Below are 11330 nucleotides of genomic sequence, written 5' to 3'. Positions count from 1 at the left end.
GAAGCATATAAGTCACCTCATTCTTGTATTGAAATATTTATAATAATTATATATAAGAATAATTTGCTGCACAAAGGCTGGCACAAATTTTTATAATGACGAATAAATCTATTGCATGGAATTTGTTAGAAATCGCTGCTTGAAAAGGAAAACAATAAAATATATAATTATAAACGTATATAAATATATAAATGCATATAAACGTGGCGAGTCGGTAAGCCTGGTAATAAACGTACTGATTGCAGTGAAATATTTATTTATTTCCTCTTTCCATATTTATATAAAATAATAATGTAAAAAATAACTTGAACTCCGGAGAAAATTAAAAATAACCAGAGCAAGTTGACTCCTTTTATAATTTAAAAATTTATGCTTTTATAATGATTAAGACGTACATCATAGTGCCGTTTATTTGGTCAAATGGCTAAAACTTGAAACCTATGGCACCTGCTCTCCTACCCGCCTTAAAGGGGTCATTTTATTCTATGTATACTCATCAATCATGCGAAAAGGAGTAAATATTAGTACAGCAACGAACAAAAACTTTCCTCATACAGTACAATTTATGGCACATTACAACTTACAACTCGCTTCGCAGTTAAAGACCCATTCAGTGATCATAGCTCAAGTGTAAAAAATTTAAATTGTTTATAAATGGCTTAAAAGTGAAGGATTAGTCATTCACATTGTCATTTGGTATCTGTGAAATGACAAATTTGGCAAAAATGAAGAAAACAGCAGTATTGACGAAGTTGAAGCCCCGTTTAAATGCATATTTATATACTGTCAGTATATAAATAGAAAAATTACAGATAGGCCTACATGTTCTTATTCCTTATTTTGTCTTTAATACACGGGTTTCGGCTGAACCACTAACAGGCTATGTAAACACATTTATGACAATGACAAAGGTACCAAAAATCTGAATTTTGATGATTTTTACGATCGTCCGGATAAGCAAATCACTGGCTGGGCCTTTAAACATGTATAATCTCCATGAATGAAAAAACAAAAAAAAACAAAAAAACACCGTGAGAACGTTATGTGTGCATATGTAAATGATTTAATTATAGGATATGATCTTGATTTAAAGCTCCGGTTGAATATTGCGTACGCTGCAAAAGCAAAAATGTATCTGCTACTGGTACATGGTTAATGCTAATACAGACATTTTAAAAAACATTTCTTGTTTATGCTTAGCATTATTTTTCACTCTCGCTTAGTTTAAGGTCAAGGGCTGCGCTGAACAATTGCAAGTCATGCGACAATTATAGCAAGGCAACAATAGCTAACAATACCACTCGTCCACTGCATATTAAATCATAATACTACATGTACTCACGTGTATATCAAGCACTGCATTTCAAAACACCAGTTGTATTAATACTAGTGTATGCATTTAATTAAATACGGTATAGTATTTTATCTGCCAAAATGTTCTGCTGAATATAATAAGTGAACTTGACGTTGACCAGGCCGACTTTACACATGTATAGATATTCACTGGAAAGAAAATACCATACAGTGATTGACAATGGACAGGTTCATAGACACGGAGTTCGGTAAGTAGGCTACATGCACTGATGCACAGTCATGACAATGTAAATAATCACTATTAATTTTCATAGACTTCGGTACTGCGCTTATTTTAAGGTGGAATCGCCAATATCTGTGGTGGAATGTACACAAGAAGTGCTCCGAGTCTGAGCATGTTTTAAATACAGTCTGTCTCAAAAAATGTGCAAGTCAAAGGCGCCGTCTATGGTAATTAGAAAATACTGTTGTGACATGATGCTTACATGGACGTCAAGGGCGCAGTCTTATATCTCACATGCCGTTTGTTTTGCTTAATTTGCTTGTTTTAATCGCGAGATATGTTTAGTTAACAACGAAAGGGTAAAACCACAATTGTGCCACTTTTACTAGGGAAGAGGGCTGTATATGTAAATCAATGATAGCTGATGTTGATGCGTCTAATGCCCCCCCCCCTATCGGGACTCGTGCATTAGACGCATCAACATTGTGCATTAACCTTAATTAATTAGTGATAGCGAACCTTAATTAAAATTAGTGATAGCGAACCTTAGGTATAGCGAACCTTAATTGCAATAAGTGATAGCGAACCTTAGAGATAGCGAACCTTCAATAAATTAGTGATAGCGGACCTTTTTCAAAATTAGTGATAACGAACCTTATTTAAAATTAGTGATAGCGAGCCTTATTTCAAATTAGTGATATCGAACCTTAGAACTAGCGAACCTTATTCTGAATTAGTGATATCGAACCTTAGAAGTAGCGGACCTTTTTTAGGTATAGCGAACCCTTTTCTCTATTAGAGATAGCGGGAGTCTCATCTCCATAGACTTTACTCATTAGTGACAGCGAACCTTAGAGATAGCGGTCCTTAGAGATAGATGGATGTTGCGATACTCACACCCTCTCCCCACCTATCTCCTCAAGCTTGTCGAATTTTACAAATCGAGGATAATACTAATCCTCTATGCACACACACCCCACCCACGCGTAACACACCCCATAACAAGTCCCATAATCAAGTAATGAATGTATTTTTGTATTTATCATTAATTTAATTGAATTTTCAAATTATGGGATTTTTTTCAGCTCGACTGGGAACAGAGAACATGGTAGAAGAGATGGCCAAAACAGAAACTAAGATGTACCAATTTAATGGTGTATGGTTTGCAGATACCAATGTACAAGAAGAAGTCCTCTTACGAATGCCTGCATGGGAGGCTAGATCGGAGGATGCCTATGTTGTGTCCTACCCGAAAGCAGGTACCTTTGATATGACCCTGGCTGTTGGCCTGAATTCTTCAAAGATTTGAGGCAGTCATATAGGCTATACCTTCTAATTTTTCTACCCTAAGTTTGTGCAAGTAAGACTGTAAAGGACAAAATCCAATTCTTTTTAGTGTATCATTGCTCGTACAATACGTTGTTTCAAGTCTTTCATTTACAAATTGTAACTCTAATTTCGTTAAGTATTTCACAATCCATTGTAATCCCAATTAAGGTATGTGTTATCGGTATTCAGAGTGTGACTTATACAACTGTTTATCATTCTGTCACTATCTTTCATATACTATTGTTTTGGGGATAGCCTATCAGAAAAATATTCATGTGGGCCAGTATTCAGTACATTTTTGTTATACATCCCAGGATATTTTCAATGGAAACATATACCGTATTCACATAGAAAGAATATTAATTCCGGTTTATATCTGTTGTTGTTCAATCCGCTGGTGCAAGGTTTTGACGGTTATACTATTATGTGAAAGTTTTCATTAATGAATAAAACTCTAGGCTATTGTTTGTGGTGGGTCTGTTACAAATTCCTGACTAAATTAGTAAATCCACAACAAGAAGATTGACTGTTTACATGATTTATGGAAGCGTTCAAACCTGGTGTCCTCGCTCAAATGAGCGTATACGGACACAGTACACGGAACGGTCAATTTGTCAACGTTTACGCTCGAGCTAGTTACGCTATTTTTGAGTTCGCCAACGCACCCCCACTTATCGTCGACTACCTGGGCAACCTTGCAAACAAATATTAACAACAACGAAAATAATGGAGTTATTAAAAAATATTATAATCAACAGGCAAACATCTCGTATTATTGTATTCTCTCGGGGGAACCCTTGATGGTTCTTAAAAGCAAACATTCCGTATTATTTTGTTCTCTCATAGGAGCCCTTGATGGTTCTTTAAAAAAAAACATAAGTTTTTGGTTCTGTAAAGAGGCAGCAGAACATGTAATGGTTCTCTGTATAGGCTAATTTTTGAATTTTCAGGAACTTCTTGAGCACTTTATAATATTTTGACCACGCCAACTATTTCTCGGTGTCATTAACTTGCTGTACCAATACTTAACCTCGCTTATCATTTTGTTGAATTATATTTTTAATTTAGGTACGACGTGGGTTCAGGAAATTATGTTCCTTGCGATGAATAACGCGGATGTGGAAAGAACTAAGACAGGACACACCATGCTGAGAATACCATATATAGAAGCTAATATCAAAGGGCCAAAAGTAGGTAACTTTAATTATTAGGTTATTTAATTATTATTGAAAGTTCCATTTTAATCTCACTTTCTGGTTCAGGTGGTGAGTTAAGTAGCCCTTTTTTAAAACAAGAATTTGATATTAAGTCGTATGACGGAAAACAAAGAGCTGCGACTTTTCTAATCTTTGAATTTGGTTGAAGTGTCGTCCAGTGGTTGAATATTTGTGCCTTATGTGTTTTTCAGTATTTTATTTATGCAGTTTGTTTATTTTCATTGATTGTAAATTGCACATCAATTCAGTGTTTAGCTGCGACTGTGTCTTTTAACAAACCTTGAAACCATGATAATAATAACGTTGACAAAATTGTTTTTCAGCTTCGCCATTCTCCACCTTTGAAGGCTTTATTGATGCTATGGTACCTCTTGAAAGTGATGTTTCGAATGCTTTTGTTCTGTATAAAGCAGGTTAGTCGTTTTCTGTTTATGAATGTGTTCACTACAAAAACACATTATTGTGATCATTTATAATATTGATATATACAATGCTTCTTCTGATCCTCAAGCCTCAGCCCGTCTAGGAGTTGTGCCTGTGCGTAGCGCACTATAAATCACTGCGCTTGAATCACTGCGCTTGAATTTTGAGCTATTAAGAGAATTCAAAAAGAATTAACACCCAATGTCTTCTCTTTCTATTCTAATTTCAAGGCTAATGAAAGTCGATTCACAGTTTCATTATTTGACATGTTTTAGAGAAACAAATAAGAGAGTCAAGGCAAAAAAGCCAACAAAAATTGCACATACAACAACCCAACAAAGATGGCACAAGAATAATAAATCCGATATGGCCAATGAAATCTTAACAGAGAAATTAAAAGCACAATGCAAAATATCCCGTGAGATGAGATCGAAAAGGGTACAAAACAAGAATAGAAACGCTCTCCTTCCCAAAAAATGCCAAAAATGTCGAGGCATGACACATATTGACAATGCAATCCTGATGGTTCCAATATCAGGAGATGAAATTAGCGAGGCCATTGCACACTTCAAAACAGGTAAATCATCAAGAAAAACGTATTTTAAGTGTCTTTTTTAATATGGATATAAAGGGGTATAAGCACAGTCTTAAAATAATGAATAATGAAAAAGTCACCCATGGCACTCAATCCTAAACCAAAATGTAACGAGAAACTGGGAATTGACTTTCATTAGCATATTTTTATAGCTTAAAATTAAAGAACCTAGTATATCAATAATATAAAGTGTTAATACAAACTTTGTTAATAAAAGAATTGGCCACAAATGACGTACAAAAATACTTTTCAAAACATTTGCCGTGTAAAAATTACACGTTTTCGGTCAAAACTGAACAATTATCATTAAAAAAATTACATTTTCACCAACATTTCAAATGTCTTAAATTAAGTGATGATTCTCTTAATATAATATCAAATATCCGTGTGTCATGTATTCTAAAATACTTAGTGTGGCTTGTTCGTGTTCTGGATGTTTGTCGTTGTGGACTATCCCCGAGGAGTAGCAAACAAGCATGGTAAAAATTAATGTGCTAATATAATATAAGAGAGAATCACAGCAAAAATCCTGATCCCAAACTACTATTTGGAGCTTTTTGTTTAATCTTATTACAGGGTCAAATGCCAGTCGGTATTTCACCACTCAGTATGGCTAGGATCCTGCCATCTCCAAGACTGTTAAAAACACATCTACCATTCCAGCTACTACCTCCTGACATCATGAAGAAAAAAGCCAAAATTGTCTACGTGGCACGGAATCCCAAAGATTTAGCCGTGTCATACTTTAACTTCCATAAATGGATGCCAATGATTCCGAATTATTCGTCGTGGGACACGTACTTTGATGATTTTATGGCAGGAAAGTGTGAGTTTTCGCGTGAATTTTTGATTAATACCATGTTTGCTTCATGCTTGATGTCGTATTGCATACCCTCTATTTTCTATCTCGGTATATTCAGTGTGATTGGATAGTAATACTTCCATTTCTGACGGCATCGGTTTTGATTGTTCTCCATATCGAAAGGTTTGGCCAAAAAAACGATTAAATGCATCTATGCACAGTTTCCACTTCGATACACCTGAGTACACAAATGTGTCCAAGCACAGAGTCTAGCAAAGCATTGTCTCTACACAGTCTGTGTTTACACTACACGGTTGAGTGCATAGTATCATAAGAGCTGTGTGAACTTCTAGCTGGGGACTAGTGGAAAATATGGCATCTGTGATTGGTTTTGTCAAACCCCCGATAATTTCCTTCGTCCAATCAGAAAAGTTTTTATACCGAACGATAGCTAACACTTCCCGCTAAAAACACCTTTTGCACTACGTCAACAGATGACGCAATTCAATGTTTATAGCAAGGCGAATGTGATAAATCTGTTAAAAACAGTCTATCCACGCACAATATTTGACCAAGGTGTAGGTTTTAAAAGTCAAAACCCCGATTGATCATCACAATATTTTTCAAATTTTATGTCATTAAGGGATCTGGAATGAGCGTTTTGAGCGTTTCGACAGTATTTTTTGTGGCACATGAGAGCAAATCAGATATATCGAATTGCATTCTGAATACGAAGAATGTCTTTCTGATATCAAATAATTTTTATTTTTGAAATTCACGATATAATACAAATTTTATGACAAATTATTAAAATTTGATATTTTTCACATTTTTGATATATAACAGTCCTCGAAGTAAATTTTATAAATCTAATGATATATTTTTAAAGTGAATGTAGCTTGGAGGAAAGGCCGACGATCAATTGAAAATTTTGACCTTTCATATTGAAGATATGGATTTTTCCCAAAAAGACCTTATTTTTTTTTTGTGTTTTGGGAAAAAATTCCATATCTTCAATACGAAAGGTCAAAATTTTCAATTGATCATCGGCTTTTCATCCCACCTACATACACTTCAAGTATAAATCATCAGATTTATAAAGTTTACTTCGAGTACTGTTTAATATCAAAAATATCAATTTTTAATGACTTGCCATAAAATGTGTATTACATTGCGTATTTCAAAAATTCAAAATTATTTGATATCAGAAGGACATTCTTCGTATTCAGAATGCAATTCGATATGTCTGATGTGCTCTAATGTCCCACAATAAATACTGTCCAAACGTTCATATCCCACCCCTTAAATGAAAGAGCACTCTTATATTGTCCATATACTAGATTAATTTCAATGAGCAAAGGCCAATTCTTTTTAAATTGCAAATCTTGTGCAAAAAGTTATTATTTTTGCCTGCTTTGTCATACGGTTGTAAATTCAATGAACAATGACTTTGTGTAAAGAGCGCTTAGAAATTGATATGCATCGCTCTGAAGCCATTGTTTATTGTTAATGTTGAAAAATTGGTATAGTGATGGGTGGCAAAAACAGCAAAAAGTAGGTATCGAGAAAGTCACCATCCGAAAGTCTGTGTGGCACATTCCCGTACAAAAATTATCACTATGTTCACACCGCCATTCTAGCATGCGCGATCATGTACTATTTAAAGTAAGTTAAAACATATTTGTTTAGTGAACTTTGCTTTCTTTTTTGTATACAGTAAATTATGGGCATTGGTATGAACACTATCTAGGCTTCTGGAATAGACGACATGAGGAAAATATCTTATTTATAAAATATGAAGATATGAAAAAGGTAAGTTTAGTGTTTGTGTATGTGCTTCATTTTTTATTTATCTTGTACTTTGTTGTCCACAGGGGCGTCGCTAGACCAATATGATTCGGGGGGTGTACAGTATGGTTTGCCGACTGAAATTTTGTGTAATTTGTTGACCCAAAAATTTTTTAGGCAGGACGACGCTCAGAAATCTAAAAAGTGTGTGTGGGGGGGGGGGGGGGGGGGGGTGGGAGCCAAAAAATTTCAAATAAATTAGTAACTACTATACCATTCACAGTATGTCTATTACGTTACAACAACACAATTTCCTAACACATTAATCTGTTATATGGCTCTCACAATTTGCCGAAAATCACACATACCTTTCACTACATTTGCCGACAGTCACATGGTTTTGCCGACAGCAGTCAAATTTTGCCGACAAAATTGTGTATTGTAACAGACTGGAGTTCTGTTTCAACCCACATTTTTCGATTCCGATTATTATTTACGAAATCGAGGCGGTTACACCAAACTTCACTATCTGTGGTTACACCGACATGCACACTCTACTATTATTAACTTATTCCTCTTCACTTCTCATATTTAAATACTTTCCTAATTTTATATTATTGGGTTAATTATCACTTTATTTATGTATAGCCTATTAATATTAGAGTGGGTTTTTTTATTCATTTATGTATTCTCACAAAATTTTGGCAGGACCATAAAGCCGCGGTGACGCAAATCTGTGACTTTCTTGGCTATACTTACTCTGAAGAAATTCTAGCCAGCATCACTGAACATACTACATTTAGTAGTATGAAGAAGAACCCGATGACCAACCCAGATAGCTTATTTCCAAGAAAAGTGACCGCTGAGAAAGATAATACTTCATTCATGCGAAAAGGTGTGTATTTTAATGATAGAATACGTAAAAATTCGATAATGAGCATTACCTATTAACAAGTTGCTCGGACAAGAACGAATTTTTTATTTGACTGAGAAAATTAATTTCAAAGCAAAAAGGTGTATCTCTGAATTGTGCTAATTTCAACATGTATCGCTCGACTTTTAGCACGACTATCCAGAACAATAGAGGATGGTGAGTAGTTTATGGAAGTTTTAAAAGTGATCCACCTGGTCGATCTGAATGTAAATTGTTGTGGACAATAGCGTAAAACGTCTTAGTTTTTGCGTTATTATCAACATTTAAGGTTATTAATTATTTCAAACTGTTGTGATTTGGTAGTTCACAGCATCTTAATAATGGTAGTGAGCTTTGGCAAAAATTGCATTGCTCAATTCATAGCGAGCGTGTAGAAGAATTAAAATATCACAGATATACTTAGGTGCTGCGGTTGTGAAGAGGGCTGAAACAAAAACACTTTTGTAAAACGCACATAACTAATTAACAACAATAAATTATGCAAGTTTGCAGAGTATACGATTTGTAGAATGAACTTTTGCAAAACATCAAGGTGTTAATTTTCAATAACATATTGATCTAGATAATGAAAATCAATTTTTATGTTGCTTCGACCAACAATACCTCGTCTACCCTTAAGGGTATACGAGGTATTGTTGGTCGAAGCAGCCAAAAAAAATCGATTTTTTATAACTGAATCAATATATTATTGAAAAAATAACACTTTGGTGTTTTGCAATCATATACTTTGAAAACTTGCTTAATTTATTGTTGTTAAGGAGTTATGTACGTTTTACAAAAGTGTTGTTGTTTCAGCCCTCTTTCCCGGGGGGATCACTCGCATACCAAAGTGGTATGCATGCTCGTCCCAGCACCTTAAAAATGGACCCTAAATGGCGTAATCTGTGTGGAAAAATTTTACCCCTTATTGGCGTAAGGCTCTGTAAATCTTACCCCTAAAATATGGCGTAATTCAGCGTAAGACACTAAAATGGACCCCTAAATGGCGTAAATTCTAAAACAAACCCACTGAAAATGAAAAAATATACCCTAAACGTCGAAACTTTACCTGAAAAGCACCCTTTTTTCTAAAAACGTCGACGCCACCACAAGGCCAAATATCAACCCTTTTTCGACGTTTTTTGGGGACGAGCATGCGTACCACTTTGGTATGCGAGTGACCCCCGGGCCCTCTTTACAACATAACTCAAGAACCACGGGACCTACAAAAGCATATCTGTGATATTTGAATTCTTCTACACGCTCGCTATGATTGAGCAATTTTTGCTAAAGCTCACTACCATTCGCAAGATGTTGTGAAATACTTTTTTTCTGCTGCTTCGACCAACAATACACCGTATAACCTTAACGCCTCTTTTCTGTTTCATTGCAGGAAAAGTCGGGGACTGGAGAAACTACTTCACTGATGAACAAAGTAAAGCTCTCGATGAAACCTACAAGGAAAAACTAGAAGGCACTGGTCTACAGTTTGATTTCTAATCAAATGTGTGTCTTCTTCATACATGCCAAATTATCAACTATCGTACAGGGTAATTCACTTTTCATTAAAGTGACAGATGCAACCTCAAAATAAACAGTTATGTTTGGTACTGTAAATATAAAGTATTATCGAATCAAAAAATGTACAGTAATTATTTTGATAAGTCATAGTTTTGCTGTAGAAGGTAAGAACGTAGCAAGGACACAACAGTAGAGGGGCCAACACCCATGAATTTTTTTGCATCGTTGGGCAGATGTTTCAAATGGACCAATCATATTTTTGCAGTTTTGTGGACATCTTTAATTCTAAGCTATTATGAGAATTCAAAGAGAAGACAGTTTCTATGGAAAAGGCTTACACCCAAGTCTGTCCATTTTACTGGGAAATTTGCTCTATTTACAAAGGAAATTTGCTTTAAAATGAGCATAAATGGCCGTTCCCATGGGAACTGCCATCTCTTTTAGCTTAAATTTAAGCCTGGTATATTAATAATATAAAATGAAACACAAACATGAAATTGCTAAAAAATGGTGAAAAGGATCAATTTTGACCAAAATGTCCCAAATTATTAAAACCATGCATTTTCCATGCCTACTTATGAGTTTCAAGAGCATGAAGAGGTCATAGATCAAAAGCTATAGGTTGTAACAGAAAAATGTTGTGATCGACCTTTTTTGATCCAAACATCCATCTTACTTGATACCCTTTCCATGACGCATAAGTCAATTTTCAAAATAGCCATATTGGATGCAATTTGTTAGATATTGAAAAGAAAACAATAAAATATTCTTGCTACAAGAACATTTGTCACACAATACCTCGTATACCATTGAACATGTATGCGTATCACTTGTTGGGAGTGAATTGTACAATGCAAGCGTGCGTCTAATACTCATGATGGACGAGCTCCGCAGGCAGGCGGGTGTATTAGACGCATCAACTTCTCAGTACAAGTGCATTATTTTGTATAATTTCTCTAACAAGTGATAAGCATTTCATACACGAGATAAGCTATACATGATTTTTGATATTTTTTTGATACCATACGAATATTGACTTGCTTCATATTATTAGTAAGTGGCAAAAGGCTAGAATAAAAGATTGGTCACACCTGGGAGGCTACCACTTCAGAATAACAATGACTTACGAAAATGATACGGAAACAGAAACTGAAAAAATAATTAATCCCCCGTTTGAAGTGGTAAAAGCATTGTATTGTATTGTA

The 11330-nt window shown here is 35.0% G+C and overlaps 1 protein-coding gene across 1 annotated transcript; it reads left to right on the top strand.

The window, feature by feature from the left end:
- Positions 1–1401: 1401 nt before the first annotated feature.
- Positions 1402–11134, top strand: LOC140165122 (sulfotransferase 1C4-like). Its single transcript, XM_072188555.1, has 8 exons — positions 1402–1562; positions 2623–2800; positions 3939–4056; positions 4407–4496; positions 5678–5927; positions 7621–7715; positions 8400–8586; positions 9998–11134. Exons 1-8 carry the CDS (start codon positions 1535–1537, stop codon positions 10102–10104), a joined length of 1053 nt encoding a protein of 350 aa, XP_072044656.1. The 5' UTR covers positions 1402–1534; the 3' UTR covers positions 10105–11134.
- The last annotated feature ends 196 nt before the right edge of the window (positions 11135–11330 follow it).

The sequence above is a fragment of the Amphiura filiformis genome, chromosome 11 (genome assembly GCF_039555335.1).
Source record: "Amphiura filiformis chromosome 11, Afil_fr2py, whole genome shotgun sequence".
NCBI lineage: Eukaryota > Metazoa > Echinodermata > Ophiuroidea > Amphilepidida > Amphiuridae > Amphiura > Amphiura filiformis.
This window is presented reverse-complemented; position numbering and strand designations above follow the sequence as displayed.

What these genes read in the sequence shown, in the direction of transcription:
- LOC140165122 (XM_072188555.1), top strand. Translation starts at nt 1,535, where the DNA reads ATGGACAGGTTCATAGACACGGAGTTCG. An exon ending in TTTTGTTCTGTATAAAGCAG is followed by an intron (nt 4,497 to 5,677) that starts GTTAGTCGTTTT and finishes ATCTTATTACAG; the next exon opens with GGTCAAATGCCAGTCGGTAT. An exon ending in AATATGAAGATATGAAAAAG is followed by an intron (nt 7,716 to 8,399) that starts GTAAGTTTAGTG and finishes AAATTTTGGCAG; the next exon opens with GACCATAAAGCCGCGGTGAC.